This window comes from Eretmochelys imbricata, chromosome 3 (genome assembly GCF_965152235.1).
Source record: "Eretmochelys imbricata isolate rEreImb1 chromosome 3, rEreImb1.hap1, whole genome shotgun sequence".
In the NCBI taxonomy this organism is placed as follows: domain Eukaryota; kingdom Metazoa; phylum Chordata; order Testudines; family Cheloniidae; genus Eretmochelys; species Eretmochelys imbricata.
In genome coordinates this window covers 158,362,870-158,383,663 of record NC_135574.1, presented here as the reverse complement: position 1 = coordinate 158,383,663, position 20,794 = coordinate 158,362,870, and the positions used below count along the sequence as shown (strand labels likewise).

General features: G+C 40.0%; 2 protein-coding genes across 4 annotated transcripts in view; one reads left to right on the top strand and one right to left on the bottom strand.

Annotated features, from left to right (window-relative positions):
• DNAH14 (dynein axonemal heavy chain 14) overlaps nt 1–1,043 on the top strand; it is a 448,557-nt gene extending 447,514 nt beyond the window's left edge. Inside the window, 2 exon segments of the mRNA XM_077812193.1 lie at nt 345–491; nt 831–1,043. Of these exon segments, the coding sequence (XP_077668319.1) occupies nt 345–491; nt 831–1,043 (360 nt within the window).
• A 1,355-nt stretch (nt 1,044–2,398) lies between these two features.
• LBR (lamin B receptor) overlaps nt 2,399–20,794 on the bottom strand; it is a 43,887-nt gene continuing 25,491 nt past the window's right edge. For 2 of the 3 annotated variants that reach the window (XM_077813687.1, XM_077813689.1), the window contains exons 7-14: nt 15,911–15,965; nt 12,181–12,375; nt 10,163–10,266; nt 9,538–9,663; nt 9,248–9,416; nt 5,980–6,060; nt 5,734–5,856; nt 2,399–4,432 (exon numbers count right to left, since the gene is read on the bottom strand). In XM_077813687.1, the coding sequence (XP_077669813.1) occupies nt 4,272–4,432; nt 5,734–5,856; nt 5,980–6,060; nt 9,248–9,416; nt 9,538–9,663; nt 10,163–10,266; nt 12,181–12,375; nt 15,911–15,965 (1,014 nt within the window). In that variant the 3' untranslated portion in view covers nt 2,399–4,271. Of the gene's footprint in view, nt 4,433–5,733; nt 6,061–9,247; nt 9,417–9,537; nt 9,664–10,162; nt 10,267–12,180; nt 12,376–15,910; nt 15,966–20,794 lie in introns of all 3 variants that reach the window. The other variant, XM_077813690.1, reaches the window with a different exon arrangement.

The following is a 20,794-nucleotide window of genomic DNA, read 5'->3' as shown; positions in this document are numbered from 1 at the left end:
AAAATTTTCACTCACTCTAGGTGTAAAGGGGCCAGATGTACAAAAAGGGAGGTAAATTCCTTAGCAATAGTGTCTGTTACTTTATCCTTTACAAAAAGTTACTGTGATATGGAGTCTGACCTTTAAAATGAGAGTACTGAAGACTAATTTGTCCCTTTTAGCATGTGATGTCTCATTAAATGATAGGTGGCTGAACATTACCAATAAATGTAAAAATACTTCATGACTGATGTTCTTTAATAAGTCTTTACCAGCAGCATCCTTAAGGATGCCGAAAAGCAAAGTCTTGTTCTCTACCTCACGATATATAATCCAAGTATTTCTCTCTCTCTCTCTAATCATAGGGATCTTCCCCACCTGAAAATGGTGTTCTAGTTTTTGGTTTATATATAGATGGTGCACGATGGAGCCCTACAACACATGTGCTGGAAGAACCCTTTCTTCATGACAGATTTTATCCACTCCCTGAAATAGCGTTTTTACCACAGCAGGTGAGAGCTAACTTCAGATGTAGGTTTTGCCATCTATTAGCATAAAAGTCAGATTTGTTTGTAGATGGCATAGCCATCACTTTGGGCTGCCCATGGAAATACCAATGGCTTCTATCTGTAGTTCTTACTTGGGCAAGCACTGTGCTGAGTGGAAATTTTGTATGAATAAGAATTGGAGCTGATCCCTGAGTCAGCTAAGGAAAAGGCAAGATTTAGTTTCTAATGTAGTGAAAATAGGACTAGATCCCCTAACCAAAAATTGTTGGGGTACATTTTCATTTGGTTTAACTATGTACCTGGTATTAAACAATCCTGTTGTGTCTGGATTATAATTTTTAGATTATCCAAGCAAGGCACACATGTCCAGATGAGGAACAAAGAGAACTAATGCATTATGAATGTCCACTTTATCGGACTCCTCAAAGAGCTGGAATATTGTTATCTACAGGTCTGTCCACTAACTTCGTAACAACAGTTAGTCTACCAACCATGAGAACTTCCAGTCACTGGGTTACAAGAGGGGTTGCAATGCTGTGCCAACTGGATGACTGATAAATTGGAAGAAGAGAAAAAAAACACCACCATTTATTGTTCATGAAACCACATCTTATCTGCTGTACAACTAAGACTGGGGAGTGTAGTGGTTTCAAAAGCATTAGGACTAATAGCAGTCAGACAGCTAGTTGCTGTACAAATACTATCAAGATAACGTAGTACCTTCCACACTCCTTGGGTTAAATAAATCTTATTTAAAAATCTGTAGTTTGATGTACAACATATACTTTCCTCCTGCTTTGGTTTTATCCATTCACTTACCTCCCTGGTATCTGATTATTCATATGAAGTAGTGTGTTTAAATTCTGTAACTACGCACTCTCTCTCTATAGGCTAGACAGAAAAGTAAAGCATTCTAAGTAGCACTGTGATTTAAGTTTAAAGAACACAGTTGTTAACCGCTCCAATGAGAAGACCTTTTAGATAGTATTAAAAGTGTATTCCTCACTTCCATCCATGGTAATTTAAGTATTTTACCAAAGTGTGGCAGCTAGCGTGGAGTTATCAGAGCCCACTTCAAAATGACAGGGATAATCTTCGTGTTATAACTGATTAGAAACTACTACTTCAGTTGCTTTGTGCATTCCAGTTTTGCCAGGTTTAAAAAGAGCAGCCAGATTATATTTACCACTGATCTGGTATGAAGATCTTTTTCACTTCAACAAAATGTATATGAATATTAATGTACATTTTAGCCTCTGCACCATCATGAGAAAAAGACTGCAAATAGAATTTAGTTACTTACACTGAGGATGCACAAAAATTAAAACTTTGTCCCAACATATATTAAGAGTACATGTAAACCTAACACTGCTCCCCATCCCAAAGCACACAGGAGGAGACAGAATTAGGTACCAGATTCTTCTTACCCAACAGCAGGCTGACCAACATTCAAGGGCTGGGCCTCTTGTCTTCTCTTGCAAGGACATCTTACCATTGCAGAGAAAATTAAAGGCACTATTTCATGGACAGCCTCCCCATTATGTTAGAAAAATCTCATTCCCACCCCTACATAAAACAGCACAGCATTAGCTGGGGCTGGGTGAGATTAACCAAGCAAACTAATGTGGTAGGTGCCTCTCACAGTGTGAAGATACATTTGTAACAAGTGTGGATTACTCCTGATTAAACCAAAAATGTGAAGAGGACTGTTTAAATAACTTTGCTTAAAACGTCCAAAAACTTGCTGATAGAGGATAAATGCTGCCATTAGTGAAGGCCAAGAAAGTTTTTGCAAATAAAACATCTCATTTGAAATTTTGTTTCTCTTCAGGTATTATACAAATGAAGATTCAGCTGGCACGGTTTTCTTAAAAATGCAATTAAATAAGTGATCAAAATTTGCACTCTACCACTTTTAAAAACAATTTTATTTCAGGTTACAGGTTGGTTGTTTGTATAAAATTCTACTTAAGAATCAAATTTACATCAAAAATATGAGCATACAGAACAAATTGCAGTTGATATATACCCATGTCTCTGAGGAACAGCATGCAGACTGTAGAAAGGTTGCTAGTTTATTTTTCAGTAGCATAATTTAACCTCATTAAAAAGAGTGGTACTTGTAACCACATGTTTTTTCCAAGAATCAAAATATTTGGTGTTAAAATATTCTCCTAACAACAGCAACCACATGGACCTGCTGAAGCTGTCATGATCATGTTGAACAAGTTATGCTATATTCACTAAAAGGACTCTCAGTGCATTTAAAAAAAAACCAAACACACTAGCTTTTCAATTATCACTATTTTTAAAAAATCCAACTATTCAACATTTTTAAAATTTGTAGTTTGATAGAAACCCTGACTATGGAGTACCTAATTTCCCTCCACAGTGCAATTAAAATTCAAGACCAATGACTAACTAAATTTTAGTATCTGGAAAAAGCTACCAACTGAAAGACAAGCAGGATAAAACTAGTTCCCCAAGGTTCATTAATGCAAAATTACTTCAGCACTCACTCAGTCTTATTAAAAATTACCCACTTAGTTAATCAAATAAAAATTAAACCTTTGCAGTGGGACAGAATTCCATTCTTGGGATATAAAGAACACAACTGACAGAAGTAGCTAAGAAATATACATGCTAGTTAAAAAAAGTCAAATATATACAAAAATATATTAGAATGTGACAAAGATTCACATAAAAATTGATTTAAATAGAAATATTGAAAAAACTTAGCTATTTGCAACAGTATAAAAGGCAAAACCTACATTTGAGGTAGTAGTAATGCCAGATTCACAAACTTTGGATTGAATATATTTTCTACATTTTCATAGCAAAATTTGTCAACAATATTTAAATGAACACTTCAATTAATTTTTGAGACAATCAATACATTACTTTACAAAATCCTTAACATTTTTTTTAAAAAATACTGGAAATGGTTTTAGTTTCTCCCTGTTCCTAAAAAAGCTATTGTATCTCACATTCTCAAACACTGTACAGCAAAAACGTGAAGGTTTTATAATACAGTCAATGGATCCTATGGTACATTAAGAGCTATTTTACAAAATTCAGAGCAAACACACTATAGCTATTTTACTTCAGAGTGTGTACTACACACCACACCTTATAATACCTTCCATTTATCACTGAATGCAGGACTATGTTTTTTAGCTCCTCACCGCTGGGAACCAGCAAGTGATCGAAGAAAAATGAGCTGGATGGAAATCTTATTCCCTTAATATAACAAAAACATACATCACATCACAGTGCTCAATTAAATGAACTTTTTCTAAAAAATATAAACTCAGTAGATTAAAGTTTAACTTGAAAAATTGGGTAATCATGAATAAAAAGAAACTTACAAAACCTTACAATTTTGATTGGGTAGTAAACCCCAAAACCTTACACCCTACAGTTGTTGTTTTTTGTTTGGGGGGGGAGGAGCACATTTTTTCAGGGGGTAATACTGAAAGTCAGTTAAGTATGTGAGTTCTGTGAACTGTCTATTTGCTTATCTTTTACTTATTCATACATCACAAGGTAACTGGTTTATTCTAATTGAACACACTGTGTAGCTTAAAATGACTAGTTGGTAAATATTTGGAGAAATTATGTCTAATAATCATATTTGTTTGTTCACTACATCGTTTGATCACATCTTTAAGAAAAGCCTAAAAATTAAACAAAAAGACCAAGTGCAAAGGTATGGGGCACGTTTTTATTTGCAAAGAATCTAGAACTGCAGACTTAGTTTGCAACCCAAATTCCTGGAGTACCTTAGTAGATGTAAGGAAATATACGGTATGGTACACGTTGACAGTATCTTTCCCATGCCAGGCCATATTTTTTCTTACACTGATGTTCATCACGAGCTTCTCGATGAATAAGCAAGCAGGTGAAATAAATCATGTAGAAATATGGCAAAATATGATTAAAACCTGTAGAACACAGTTGGAAAGTCATTGTACATATAGCAAAACTCAGAAAAATATGCTGGTATTCAGAGTTAGAGTAAAAACCTTGAAATACAAGTCATGATACAGGTATTGGGTTCCAACCATACGGTCAAAGATTATACAAAACACAACATCTTATCTATACCGAACTGTATGGCATGTGCCTGCTCTGGCCTGTGAGCATCTTCAAAGAGATTGCATCTATTTGTACAGCGCTGAACACCTTGTTAGCTAGCGCTCAATATTAGGATATACCAAGACTGCTATGGCACATTTTGCAGGCAGTTTTGTCTATACTACAGACTAATAGTTTGCTTTTGGAGGACAAGTACAAGGAAGAAGGCATGTTTTAGTTTTGTAAACCTGCTCTCTCTGTTTTATGTACACATGTGACAAATTTTACAATGCTTAAAGCGAGTAATTTTGCACTAAAGCTCACAAATGCCCACTTCCTGTAGACTAAAGCAAAAGGGAGATTCAGGCAGAAAAATGCATTGAGAGAACATTATAGTATTGTGAGATGCATAAAAATGCAAGGAAATGCAAAGGTGAAGTATCCTCCCTACCTAGAGCTCCAAATTTAAGGTAAGAAAGACTGCTGCCAGTGCTCTTTAGGTGAACTTCACTATAGTCAAAATATTTAAAAGCTGAAATAATTTATATTTGAAGCTAAATGTTGAATTTCCATACTTTCTGAAGTTTGGATTTTTTTTTTAAACTGAAACATTTTTAATAGTGGAAGATTTGCTCAATTTTAGCTGCATCCTAATTCTAATGCATAACCTTTGGAGTTTAAAAAAATAATGTTCAGCTACAGGAGTTCAACACACAGCCCCTTCATGTGTGTTTGCTCTCACATCAATTCATTTGGATGTACTCTGTTTTGAGATCCTGCCCGTATCTGGTGATGCCTGTCCCTATGCAGCGGGAAACCCTGCCTACTGAAGAAGTGCTTCCTCTAGCTCCATTTGTAAAAATCATAGCCCAGCTGACAGCCCCAGGACGAACAAATGAAGAAGGGGCTCACTAGTCAGCCATCCCCAGAAGAGCATAGGGAGAGCAGGAGGAGTCAGAAGTTTATCCAAAAACTAAACCTGGTTCAAAGGGGTTATATAGTGGGACACCAGATGTCAAATCAGGCTTACGCCACTGAATTTAACTTTCTGTTAATTACAGGCAGTCTAGCATCTTAAATAATCATTGGCAAATTAGAAAATGGAAGTCAGTTGCCAAAACACATGCACAAATTTTTAATAGCAAGCACTTTAGTTTCAGGATCTTACCACATGGTAGGGACCAAGCCAGAGCCATGATAATATCACCTAGATAGTTAGGATGACGAACCAAGCCCCACCAGCCTGTGACTAGAAGACTTTTTCCAGCTGCAGTGGGAATACATTTCAAGTCTGCGTACAGAAAGTAGGATATAAAATAACGTTTAAAATGTGCATGTAAAGAGTACATAATTGAGAGATATTGTATGGATAGTAGTAAAAATTTGAACATTAAGTTAGCCAAAAGATACTTACGAGCCAATTTGGGATCGTTTGGATTCCTCCGAAATGCATTTTTCTGTGAGTTTGCACCACGGAAAATGTAATACCCAAAGACTAAAATAAAGAAAATAATTATTTTCATTTCATAATTGCAATAGGTTTCAGTAAACTTTTCTATCATCAAAATATCCTCTTGTGCAATCAGAAGATTATTTCATTAGGCACATAGTTATAATTACCCAGCTCTCAAGAATCACTCACTAATGGAACTGAAATATTATAAAGAAAACTTGGGTTTCAAATATTAATATGTTTCATATTGTATCTGAAGACATATATATAAGTATAGGATTTTGGAGAATCTTTACCAAGAACTTTGCCTTTTTACAAGTTTTATTTTTAAACATGATGCCGGGTTTTACATTTCTATTAAATAACCCACAAGAGCAACTGTGTATTCCTCAGCAATACACCTATTTTGGGAAAATACATGCCCAATATACCACTGCAAGTAGATGTACATCCAAAAGGCCACAACATTTCATGGTTGCCTCCTTTTTTATTACTCTCCTCATATATACTACTACAGTCTCACCATGTTTAATTGCCCACTCTCCCCAGAATCTCCCACAATTCTGATATTTATGGACTATTCCCCTCTTGTCTGCAGTTCAAACTGTTGCCTAGATTGTGCTAGCCACACCCCTTTTTCCAGCCTGCTGCCAGATCTTCTGTCTCCACAGAAGCAAAGTGACAGTTCAGTGTAATGAAGGTTGAAGAAGCCGAAAGACTGTGGCTTATCATGGCTGCCTGCAAGCCGAATTCTGTTGCCCGGCCCTGCATGCGTGATCTCTCACACCAAACCGGCAGGCCCTCAATATAAGAGGCAAAATGCAACCTTGTAGCAAAAGCACACGTGCTAGGTAATAGTAACAGCTTGGTTCAACGTGAAAGAGCCTACCCATTGTTCTCTAAAATATGTCTTCTTAAATACTACTCTCCCTTTTTTCCTCCCGCAACTACAAATGTTTCAATGCTCCCCCTATCATCTCCGTCCCAGAGGCTAGCGCAGATAAGAAGGCGAAAAAAACGCACTCGCGATGAAATGTTCTCTGAGCTCATGCAGTATTCCCGCACTGAAAGAGCTCAGCAGAATGCGTGGAGGCAAACAATATCAGAGTCCAGGAAAACAGAAAATGAACACAAGGACAGGAGGGACGAGCGAGATGAGAGGTGGCGGGAGCAAGATGAGAGGTGGCAGGATGCAATGCTGAGGCTACTGGGGGATCAAACCGATACCTCCAGCATCTGGTGGAGCTGCAGGAAAGGCAGCAGGAGCACAGACCACCACTGCAGCCCCTGTGTAACCATCTGCCCTCCTCCCCAAATTCCATAGCTTCCACACCCAGACACCCAAGAACGCGGGGAGGAGGCCCCCTCTGGGCACCCAACCACTCCACCCCAGAGCACTGCCCAAGCAACAGAAGGCTGGCATTCAATAAGTTTTGAAGTGCAGTGTGGTCTTGTCCTTCCCTCCTCCACCACCCCACCTGCTGCTTCCCTCCTCCCCCAACCCTTCCGGGCTACCTTGGCAGTTATCCCCCTATTTGTGTGATGAATTAATAAAGAATGCATGACTTTGAAACAGTTACTTCATTGCCTCTGCAAGCAGTGATCGCTATCTTTGTCCATCCTCCTCACAAAGGTACCGGGGGAAAACCCTGGAACCAAAGATTGGGTGGAAAATCGAAAGGTGGGTCCACCACCTTTAAGAGCCCACTATGACAACAAACAAATATGCCTACATCCATTTCTGAATCTAGGAAGCAGAATTTCCCAGTTCTTAGAAGTATGATCTCTATCAACTACAGACAGCGGGTAAGAGAGGCAGTTACTTCTTCAAACTAAAGGCTCCACCCCATCCCTTGTTCATCCAAACCCCCATCAAACACAAGTTGGTGTTAAAAACTCACATTTTCTGGCCATAGAAGCAATAGAAAAAGTTCCCTCAGAAGAAAGATTCTTAAAGACTATACTTCATTGTTCAGAAGCGCACCGGAGGGGACTGTAGGTGTCCCAGAGCTATCCTGGATCTCAAGCAGCTCAACCAAGTGGATGAAGAAGATTCTGGATTGAGATCCTAGCGTCAACAGTAGCATCCCTGTCTCAAGGGGACTTCCTTGTTTCTGTGGATCTAGCAGATGTGTACCTCCACATTCCCATATGACCATGCCACCACAGACTGCTGAGATTTGCATACCAGTTCCAAACGCTTCTAATTTTTTAGCCTTTCATCCACCCCCTGGGTCTTTACCAAGATGCTGGTGGTAGTAATAACCAGGCTCCAGTCTCAGGGCTTTCACATGTCCTTATCCCTTCCTAGATGACATCTTGATCAGAGCTCTGATCCAAGCAGCAGCACATAGTCCAACAATCCAGACACTAGATCTGCTTCAAGCACATGGATTTGTGTTAAACACCAAGAAGAGCTTCTTGATTCCCTCCCTTCACAAAGACAGTTTACCTGGGAGTGGAAAGATTTCTCTGGCAAAAGGTCTACCCATCACTAGACAGATTTGACTGGACCAAAACTTGATTTACCTGTTAGTAAAGTGTGCAGGCTAACCATAGCTCAACGTCTATAGTTACTGGTCCTCCTAGTTTTATGTATAGGAATCACCCAATGAAGAAGGTGCTTATCAGGTGCCTCCAGGCCTCTGCCCTGAAAGTATGGACCCACTCACCACAATGCATGCAAAATCAGGCACTGGTTCTGAACCAGGTGCTGAACTCTCTAAGATGGTGGACTATCCCATTCAACAGTGGTTCCCAACCACAGGTATGCGTACTTCTGGGGATATGCAAAGGTCTTCCAGGGGGTACATCAACTCATCTACCTATTTGCCTAATTTTACAACAGCCCACATTAGGTGTCTAAGTCCCCCTTGTGAATCTAACACAAGTCTATTCTTTGCAGTAATTGCTAGCCAAAAAATATCCCCTCTTAAGCAACTCATTGGTTGCCCAGAATATGTTCAGGTTTTTTTAGTGTACATAAACCTAGAATACTTAATATGCCTGCTCAAGAACTATTGTAATGGGGGCCTCACAATTTTTAACTTATGGTGGGGAACTGAGACAGAGATTAAATGACTTGCCCAAGGCCACATAGGAAGTCTGTAGCAGAGAAGGGAAATGAACTCCGGCCCTCCTACGTGCCCTATCCACAGGACCATCCTTCCTCTCTCAGCTAAGGAAATAAAGCATATTTTTGTAACTGTAAAAAATTTTCATGACTTACTATTCAGAATAATAATTGCAGAAGCAATAGGCCAAGAAATTTCACTAGGATGATTGACTAAATAGAAGGCTTGTAAACTGTAGACGAATGGAATCCATACCAAATCTCCAAATGCTAGCATGAACCCAAACCCATCGTGGGTAATGTCCATTGTAGTCAAGATAGCTTCCTAGAGAAATCAGGAAGGAAATTTACAATACATAAAAAAAAGCATGAGTACATTAGTCTGTCACAATTTAACTAGATATGCAAGCAAAAGTTTAATATACACTGAAGGGAATGTTAGTTACCTCATTCCAAAGAGCATCCACCACATAGAGAAGTTGGAAACTATTAACCAGGATCATTGACAAAGATGGCTCATTACGATCCTGTACCTTCATCTCAGCCAACAGCATTGCCAAGTTAATAAAAACCTAAAAAGAGTCAGATTTCATTACAAATTTTGCACAAATTTAAAGGCACTTATTTCTACCATGTTATAGTTCATTTTTAAAAGCAGACGGTCTGGCAATTTAGACCCAAGATTTAGGTTACATTTATTTAAAAAAAACCTACAAATTTTACAAAAAGGTAACTCATTAGTAGCCATTGTTCAACAAAGTATAGCCTCTGCATAGTCACACTTTTAGAATGCTTAATACAAGCAATAAGAAAAGGAGGACTTGTGGCAACTTAGAGACTAACAAATTTATTTGAGCATAAGTTTTCGTGAGCTACAGCCAATGTGACAGAGCTGTAAAAACTGTTCTCATGAGATCTGTCATGACAGTTTTAATCATGTCTTCTAATACACAGCTGTTTTGCACATCTCCCCCTCTTTCAAACATATATTTCTTTACCACAATTAAAAGTTTTCATATTTAATAAGATCCAAGCAAGTGAAACAAACTGGTTAAAAGTACTCATACTCACCCAGCCAATTAAGCCTGGACGTAACTCACAGAAGTATTTGAGGTCAAAATTTCCAATGCGAGGGTTTAATTCACGTCCAATGAAAAAGTCATAAACCAAGTTCCCTGCAAACAAAATGCACATGCTTCCAGTAATGGCTTTCTGTCTGTTCCCCACCACCTTCCTCTGACACTTATAAAACAGCTATTACTTTATCTGTGGTTAAAAGTCGTGCTGTAATCCTAAAATGTGAATTAAAAAAAGCTATAATGGAATTTTCCGTGAGAGCCCTCATATGGTAAAAACATAAGCTAAGTCTGCCTAATAATTGCTTGAGGAAATTTTTCATCTTTTATTACTCCTTGAAGTTTGCCTCTTTCATAAATTCTGCTGTCAGGAGCTTGTGAAACTTCATTTTCTGTGGTTTCAGAGTAGCAGCCGTGTTAGTCTGTATTCACAAAAAGAAAAGAAGGACTTGTGGCACCTTAGAGACTAACAAATTTATTTAAGCATAAGCTTTCGTGAGCTACAGCATCCGATGAACTGAGCTGTAGCTCACAAAAGCTTATGCTCAAATAAATTTGTTAGTCTCTAAGGTGCCACAAGTACTCCTTTTCTTGTTTCATTTTCTGTGACACAGTGACATCACAACCCCCATGTCCAAGTTACATATAACTAATCTTAGCTGCTCCTACTCTTAAGTTCCCACCCCACCCCTCACTCTGTGCTGGACAGCAGCAATGTACCTTCAGCCAAGTACATGTAACAGTTTTAATCAAGAAAATGAAACAATACATAAGTGAATAAAGTGTGACTAATTTTTTTTTTGGTGTGTGTGTGGGGGGGTGGAAGTGGGAGAAGAGAGAATAGTATATGCATATGCTAGAAGGCAGAATTCTTGTTAACTTTTGAAGATGGACAAGAAGGACAGAAATGGCTCAGCTGGCAGACAGAAAAAATCTTATATAGAAGAAACATAGAATACCATTTTTAAAAAGTCACCTTTTGAACATTAGAGCTATACTTTTAGAAGCACAATTATTGAGACAATTTCTCATATTCCTTCTTGTTCACTCCCATGCACCAGCAAAAAGCCAGTAAGCTCAAGTTTTCAATAATTTTCTTGTTTCACTCATTCATTTTATCCGATAACTCCCCTTGTTAGTCATCATACTGCTATTCCATTAGAAGCAACACTGTCAGTTTAATGTCGTGTTATATACACACATTTCTGCAGTTAACCAGCAAGGTCTGAAGTCCTATCCCCCCCCATCCTGTTACAAGTAAAAGACAAAATTACTACTATCATAACTGTATGTTTAGGAAAAAAAATCTACTTTTATTTGTACATTTGGTAAATTTGTGCATAGTCAATCTTTTCCCCCAATTTATCACTGACCCTAAAAAAACCTGGTGCATATGCTTAACTTTGCATAAATGAGTAGAACCACCACTGGAGCCAAACTATCCTTCCAAAAACTAAGTTAAACTACTAGATTTAAAAAAGGATGCAGCCAAGTAAAAAACAACAAACAAAAAAACAAACAGAGTTAAAATAATACATTGAAATTCTCCTCTACCCCTACTTCCCACTGCCAATGTTTCTAGTTTTTCAGTCAATCATTTTCTCCCTGCTCCTCCCCACAAGCTGTTGTTGGAAAGCTTTCAACAAACAAGGGAAAGTGTAAAAGTGACTATACAGAAGACTACCAAATGCTGAAAACTGAAAAAGAAAAATAATTTTCCTCTCATCTCTAAGGACAAGGCTACATAAAATACTTCAAATAATGCTGCTGAGTTCATTATGCAAAAAAAGGCAAATAAATTTGAGGTGCTATGCAGCATCTGTATCTTTATTAAAAAACATTCAACTTGCAATATAAATATGAGAACAGTAAAACATATAATGATTAGCCAGACCATTATGGCAATTATCCTAAAATGTACTTAAGATTTGACTTAGCAAAGACTTGTTCGTACAATGAAAGTGTAATAAAACAGAAGGGAGAAAAGGTTTGAAATATTACTCACACACTTACCAGAATTTCCACCAGGTGACAGTTCTTCCTTAGGTGCTTTCAGGGACCGGGCATAGAGATAAATGCTCAACAACACAGAAAAAATTGCAGCAGAGACTGCAAACTGCAGGAAATGGTCATATAAATAATGAAGCTCAATTTCAAAATATAAAGAATTTCCAACAGCGGCAGCAGTCAGGACAAAAGCATAAAATCCTTTAAAAAAGACAAACAAACAAAAGTTACAAATAAGCCAAGTCAAAAGACATAACTTTTAGTATAGCAGTCATTCATTACATTTGTGCATGATTTTGTGAAGTTTTGAAAAATAAAATTTAAAGATACCTACAATGACATAATTATCTAATTTTTTAATCATGTGTATAGATGTGCCCCAGTTCAGCTAAGCATTTAGCAGAATCAGGGCTTCCATGTACAGGAGGGGTGGCCAACCTGAGCCTGAGAAGGAGCCAGAATTTACCAATGTACATTGCCAAAGAGCCACAGTAATACGTCAGCAGCCCACACATCAGCTCCTGCCCCAGCGCCTCCCGCCCACCAGCAGCCCCGACAATCAGTGCCTCGCTCTCCCTCCCCGCAACTCCCAATCAGCTGTTTTGTGGCGTGCAGGAGGCTCGTGGGTGAGGAGAGATCGCGAGGTCATAGCAGGCTCAGAGGAGGGGTGGAAGGGGTGGAGTGGGGACAGGGCCTGTGGCAGAGCCAGGGGTTGAGCAGTGAACACTCCCTGGCACACTGGAAAGTTGGCGCCTGTAGCTCCAGCCCCCAAGTCGGTGCCTTTACTAGGAGCCGCATATTAACTTCTGAAGAGCCGCATGTGGCTCCGGAGCCACAGGTTGGCCACCCCTGATGTATAGGCATAGCAACATGCATGTAACAGGCCAAGCAGAGGTCATGCTGGCTGGAAGAAGAAAAGATTTTTTAGGAGTTTTCAGCCACAGTCTCCTCTGGTTGAAGGTCCATACCCACAACTGATCAAGCCAGTGTGCAGTTTAGAACTGACCCTGGATTCCAGGTTTATGCTAAGCTCTCAACATAGCAATGTCTATGAGCAATGAATTCTACCACCTCCAGCTGGCTAGGGTCGCATAATGACTTGGTTTTCAGCAACACACAACAGGACTACAGCAATACAGTCTACCTGGCCTACAGTTAATACAAAATGCAGCAGCCCCCTCCTCAGCAGCATAGGTTTGATGTGCTTGAGGGTAACCTATCTATTCACTTCACTGGCTCACCATAGAATATTGCATCAAGTTCAAGACTTCAGTACTTTTCTTCAAGACAAGTAATAATCTGGGCCTGGATTATCAAACAGGTCACCTAAAGCTCCAGGACAAGGACCACCGTCTACAGCTATGATCCTCTGGCAACATATCCACCACAAGGCTAAAAGCTCAGTTGTGTAGGAGATAAAAATCTTTTGGGAGATCCAGGAATGTGCTCTCCCACAGAAACTAAACTAAACCAAACCACAGGCTTTGCTGCTTTCCATCCCACATGCGCACACATACCTCTTCAATCTAAACTTCATAATAAAAAGCACACACATCATCACACACACACTTGAATGTCTTTTTTTTTTTTTTATTTTCCACTAGGGAAAAATAAAAACAAAAAGATAAGCACCACAGAACAGATGCTAGTTACATGCAGTGTTGTTGTAGCCATGTCAGTCCTAGCATATGTAGCCATGTCGATCCCAAGATATTTGATATTTTTTATATATATAAAAATAGCCTGGGATCGACATTGTTACAACACTAGTTGACATTTACTAGACCTGTCTCAACTTCTTAAAGCAGTACTAAAAGGTGCTCAATACACGATGATGGTGCAGTGTAAGAACCTGAACAGAAAAGGCAGAGGTTTGGACATCAGTGTTGTTTTCTCAACAGTAAGAAAAACTTTCTTTCGTGAGCAACTGTCTTATTGCAGTGTGTTGTGTTGCTCAGCACAAGAGGATCTTCTGAACACTACTCTATAGGTGTTAAGGGGACAGAGCGCTGAAGCATACAGAGCTGCCCAGCAGAAACATGGGAGGGCCCTTTTGAAGCACATCTTGTCCTTGGAGGGACAGGGGATGTGAAAGCATTGAGAGTTAGGTTAAGAGATCCTATAGGATGAACTGCTTATTTGAAGTGGAAAGGTGAGAGCAAGAACTTGAGCTCTAAACATTGCATGCCAGGTAAGAAAGCAGGCAGGAACAGACTTGTTACCTGAAGCCCAAGATAGAGGGGAGCCAGAGTCCCTTGTCTGCTGCAACTGCCACAGGCCTTGGTGTAAGAGTCATAGCTGGGCTTGGGGGTGGTAGGACCCTGTGATCATTCACTCTGCTGGATAAGTTTGAATAATGGAAGGGAAACCTTTGGTCCAGAAAGAGTAAATAGCGACAAAGGAGAGAGTGCACAGAATACCTACTCTCCATATGTATTTTTGTATGGCTATTCTATTTTCAAAGTTTTGCTCTATTATTGTCCGAGCTTGTGAGGGCATGCACTCATCTCTTTAAACACATTAACTTTTGAATGCCAAATTGAGTTAATTCTAAAATATCAGGGAATATTCTGGGCATCAGTAGCCAGAACCTTATTGATTTAGGGAAAATTGGAAAACCAAGAGAGGGGGAAAAGGGAAGACACACCTCTATCCCCTGTTTAACAGACCAACTGCTTCAAGCACCTGTGCAATTATCTGTAGATCAAATAACTGGTTGATAGCACTCAATAATGCTTTCCAGCACAATACTGCTAATTCAGCTATGCCCATCTTCCCAACAGAGTTTAATGTATGACACCCTGAATAACTTCCCTCCAGACAGAAAAATTACAAATAAGAATGATGGAAGAACAAAGGGCATGCATACAGCCCCAGCATGAGGGGAGATTAAGGGACTCTGGTATGGGGGAGTAATGGAGCAAACAGAACCTCTGGGCCAGGAGACTGGCAGTCTCCCTGGCATATGGCAGAGTGGGGAATGGACAACACACAGCCCCCAGCGTTAAGGAAGGGGTAAGGAAGGGCATTGTAGGGAGCACGTAAGGAGTGCCTGAAATGGAAGGGTATAGATGGGTGGCACACAGGGATCTTGTGGGGGGAATGGACGGAAGCAATGAGCCCGACTGTGTCATGTGCATATCCTTCAAAAGCTGCAAACTGCACAACTCCATAGTATTTATGAAGGGATCACCATGAGAAGTTACTTGAGCTACAAACTGCTCAATATACTGAGCATCTTGGAGTTATCGGAACAAAAAAAAAACACACACACAAAATTTTGTTTCTATGGACAAGGACAGATGCACCAAAACAGTAGGTCTCCATAGCTATGCAATTACTTAGCAGCCTCCAAAGTAAGCTAGGAAGTATAACAGACCAAGAAAGACAGGAGATAACATAGCTTTCCTGTTTTTAGTTACATTAGGAGTGATTTTAAGGAAAATGTGAGCATGGACATGGAATCACCAAAGGTAATAATACAAACTGACTTGAGTTAGCCCAATGATCACTTTATTCATGTTGCACAGCTACAGAAGACATTGGAGAATGTGTGCCCCCCAACAAGCCAACATACAAAAGCAACACCACAAAGCAAAAAACATTCACAAAACATCTAACTTTTCCCCACTGTTACTACACAATGTGCATTTTAATTAACCTGTGGCACTGAGTTAATTAAAACTGAGTGTCACAGATTAGACAAATTTCAAAGGAGACTATTGAACACACTTACCATTTATTCTGTATTGTAGTCTTCTTCCATTCAAAAGTGGCATTCCTTCTACAATCTTAGAAGAGAAAGGATGAAAGACTAGTTGATTTTTTTAAAAAACTTGATTCAAATAATTTCATTTGCCAACATGACAGAAGTTCAGTCATGACAGTCAACTAGAGGCATGCCATCAACTTGAAAATCTTACTCCTTTCTAAAATTTTTGTACCTTCTGTAATAACTAGCAACAGCTGATTTCATTCAAAAATGAAAGCTAGCAAGTCTATTCTCTCCATCACTTAATTAGTTTACAGAAAGCATTGTCAAATGCAAAGTATAATGTCAGGTTCCCTTCAGTTAGCTTCCCATTTATTTTGTATTTTCCCACACAGAGCAGGGAGGGTCATTTAAAAAAGGGAAAATAAAATAGGAAAATGTGGTTTACAAGGGGAGTCAGGAGCAGGTTCAATACCTGAAACGACTTTTCAATCTTTTTTTTTTTTTTTTTAAATAGAGACAAGGTAGGTGAGGTAATTATCTTTTACTGGACCAACTTCTGTTCATGGAGGAGACAAACTTTTGAGCTACACAGAACTCTTCTTCAGGTCTGGGGAAGGTAACCAGAGACAGATTAAAGCATACTTAAGGGTTCACACACACAACCACAGAAATGTTGGGTGGGAAAGGACTGCAAGAAGTCATCAAGTCCCGCGCACACCACTGAGGCAACACTAAAGACTAAGTAAACCTAAAACATCTTTGACAGGTGTTGGTCCAAACAGTTTTTAAAAGCCTCTAAATGATGGGGATTCCACAAGCTCCCTTGGAAGCCTATTCCAGCACTTAACTACCCTTATAGTTAGGAAGTTTTTCCTAATATCTAACCTAAATCTTCCACTGCTGCAGATTAAGATGATTATTTCTTATCCTACCTTCAGTGGCCATGGAGAACAATTGATTACTGTCCTCTTTATAACAGCCTGTAATATATTTGAAGACTTACCAGGTCAACATCTCAGTCTTTTCTCAAGACTAAACATGCCCAGTTTTTTTTAACCTTTCCTTATAGGTCAGGTTTTCCAAACTTTTAATCATTTTTGCTGATCTCTTCTGGAGTCTCTCTGATTTGTCCACATTTTTCCTAAAGTGCGACACCCAGAATTGGACACAGTGCTCCAGGTGAGGTCTCACCAGTGCTGAATAGTGGGATAATTACCTCCTATGGCTAATATATAACACTACTGTTAATCTACCCCAGAATATTTGCCTTTTTTGCAACTGCATCATATATTCAATTTGTGATCCACTATATCCCCCAAATCCCTTTTCAGATGTACACGTCTACCCCTTTATAATGCGACTCAATATAACGCGGGTTCGCATACAAAGCGGTAACGCTCCGACACGCTGCTCTGAGCAGCGTGTTAAGGGGGTCGGGCTGGAGGGGTTGGATAAGAGGCAGAGAGTCTTGGGGGCGGTCAGGGGCTCCCCCCCCCCCCCCACGGTCTGGGAGGAAGGAGCTGGGGGAGGGGGGGAAGGGTCCACTTTTGGAGGCCCTGCAGTCCCAGAGTGGCCCAAGGGATTAGCGGGGGGCTGGGAGCAGACCGCTTCGCTTCCCTCACCCCAGCCGTGTCGCTCGGGGGAGGGGGCTTGGGGGAAGGATCCCCCCCCGCACTCACCGGCAGCGGGGGAAGTAGAGCAGCCCAGCCCCAGCCTGCTCTACTCTGCCAGCTCCCAGTTGTGGCACTCCTGTTCCCACCACAGGTGAGGGTGGGACCTTTCCCCAACCCCCACCCCAGCAACACGGCTGGGGCTGGGGCAAGGAAAGCGGAGTAGGCTGGGGCCGCATCGCTCCACTTCCTGCCGCCAGTGAGTGCAGAGGGTGTCCTTTCCCCAACCTCCCCGCACTCACCGGCGGCGGGAAGCGGAGCGCCGCGACTGGGAGGTGGTGGAGTGGAGCAGACTGGGGCCACGTTACTCCGCTGCCTGCGAGCACCTGTCAGGGGGCGGGGGTCGCTGGAGGGGGCGGTCAGGGAACAAGGAATTGGGAGGGCCAAAGCAAGTTTGATATAACGTGGTCTCACCTATAACGCAGTGAGATTTTTTTTTGTCTCCCGAGGACTGCATTACATCGGGGTAGAGGTGTACTACCACATAACCAATTATTCCCCATTTTGTAGTGATACAATATTTTTCCTTCCGAAATGAAGTACTTTACATTTGTCTCTAGTGAATTTCATCTTGTTCATTTCAAACCAATTCTCCAATTTGTCGAGGTCCTTTTGAATTCTAAGCCTGTCCTCCCAAGTGCTGCAATCCTTCCTGGTGCGGTGTCATCTGAAGATTGTATAAGCATACTCTACACTCCATTATACATGTCATTAATGAAAATATTGACTAGAACTGGACCCAGGACTGACCCATGTGGAACCCCACTAGATATGCCCTTCCAGTTTGGCAGCGAATCATTGAAAAATCCTTTTTGAGTACTTGTGGCACCTTAGAGACTAACCAATTTATTTGAGCATGAGCTTTCGTGAGCTACAGCTCACAGACTAACACAGCTGTTACTCTGAAACCTGTCCTTTCTGAGTATGGTCTTTCAACCACTTGTGCACCCAACCTTAGTGCAATTTCATCAAGACCCTCATTTCCCTAGTTTGCTTATGAGAATTACATGGGACTGTGTCAAAAGCCTCACTAAAAATCAAGATATATCATGTCTCTACTTCTCCCCTCAACCCTGCCATCCATTAGGCCACTAACCGTGTTAAAGAAAAAAATTAAGTTGGCTTGGCATGATTTGTTCTTGACAAATTTATGTTGGCTGTTCCTTATAACCATATTATACTCTAGGTACTTACAAAATTGATTTTTTGATAATTTGTTCCAGTATTTTTTCAGATATCAAACTTAGGCTGACTGGTCTATAATTTCCTGGGTCCTCTTTGTTGCCCCTCTGCAGGCCTCTGGGACATCATGTGATCCCGGGGAGTTCTCAAAGATGATGACTAATGGTTCCAAGATTGCTTCAGTTAGTTCCTCAAGTACTCTAAAATGAATTTCATCAGGCCCTGCTGACTTGAATATATCTAACTTCTCTAATTATTCTTTAACGTGTGCTTTCCCTTTTTTTGGCTTGTATTCCTTCCCTCTTGTTAATATTAATTCTGTTGAGTATCTGGTCACCATTAAAGTTTTTAGTGAGGACTGAAGCAAAATAGGCATTAAATACCTCAGCCATCTTGATATCAGTTATTAGCAATCCTTCCCCACTAAGTAATGGGCCTATACTTTCATTTGTTTTTCCCCTTGCTCCTAATGTATTTAAAGAACTTCTTACTGCCTTTTATGACCCTTGCTAGGTGTAATTCATTTTGTGCCTCAGTCCTTCTGACTTTGTTCCTATTGTTTGTACTATTGTGTATAATGCTTGTGCTATTCTTTGTACTCCTTAGCAATTTGTCCATGTTTCCACTTTTGTAAGACTTTTTTGATTTTTAGGTAATTGAAGAGCTCCTGATGAAGCCATACTGGCCTCTTACTATTCTCCCTATCTCTCCTTCACATTGGGATAGTTTAGAGTTGTACCTTTAATATTGTCTTCTTGAGAAAGAGCCGACAATACTAAAATCCTATTTCCCTTAGTTTTTCTTCCCATGAAACCTTACCTACCAGTTCTCTAAGTTTGTTAAAGTCTGCTTTTTGAAGTCCATTGTTCCTCTCCTGCTCTCACACCTTCCTTTCTATAGGATCATGAAATTTATCATTTCATGATCACTTTTACCCAAAATGCCTTCCACCTTCAGATTTGCTACCAATTTCTCCCTGTTGGTCAGAATCAAGTCTAAAACTGTTGTCCCCCTAGTTACTTCCTACACTTTCTGAAACAAAAGTTTATCCCCAACATATTCCAAATACTTATTAGAAATTATGTTTTGCCGTTTTACTTTTCAGACAAATTTCTGGGTAGTTAAAGTCTACAATTACTACCAGGTCTTGTTTTGCATATTTCTGTTGTTCAAGAAATGCTTCATCCCATCCACCTACTCATCCTGATTTGATGGTCTACGGTAGACCCCTGCCACGACATCACCCTACAGCACATGCTATAGGCCACTTAAAATGAAATGCACAATTAAAAGTTAGCAGGCAGTAAGGTGCATAACGAATTGTAATGAGCCATAAAAGCACTCTCTCTGTTTAGTCTACATTTTTAGTGTCTAGCAGAGTTATAATTTTAAGTTCCCACGCTCATCTTTTGAAGGTGTTATGCAAGTTTCCTTTGAGGATAAGGACTGAGAGGTCAGATATGGAATTAATGCTTTTTGAAGCGTCCACCCCAGGTAACATGATGTTTTTGTCTTTTATTATCTTTCTATGTCAGTTCATTCGAGACTATAGTGATTGTCTGGTTTCACCCACATAGTTGTTTGGGGCATTTGATGCGCTGGATGTGACAGACATGTGTAGGACCCATAAATCTTGAAAGGTGTGTTGTGGTGGGTGTTGATCATTGTAGCAATGCAGGCATGTCTGCAGGTTTTGCACCTGTTGTTCTGACAGGGTCTGGTGCTGTTTTGAGTTGGTGTGTCCTAGTCTGTGGGGAGCTTGCTTCTGATGATGAGCTTAGTGAGGATAGGGGATTGTTTGAAGGCCAGAAGAGAAGTTTTTAATTTTTTTAATTGACTAGACCTCAAGTAGACCAAGTCCCTAAAAAGCATTCTTTCAAATATTATTTAGAGGGCAAGGAAAATTAACGGGAAGAGAAAGACAGAAATACAAACATTAGCTATGTTTATAAAAACTTTCAAGGAACTTCTATAAGCATGGGTGTCTGAAATCTCAGTGAAATTTATGTCTGAAGAAAGCGAGAGGTGGCAATTTTTACACAAGTGTTACAAA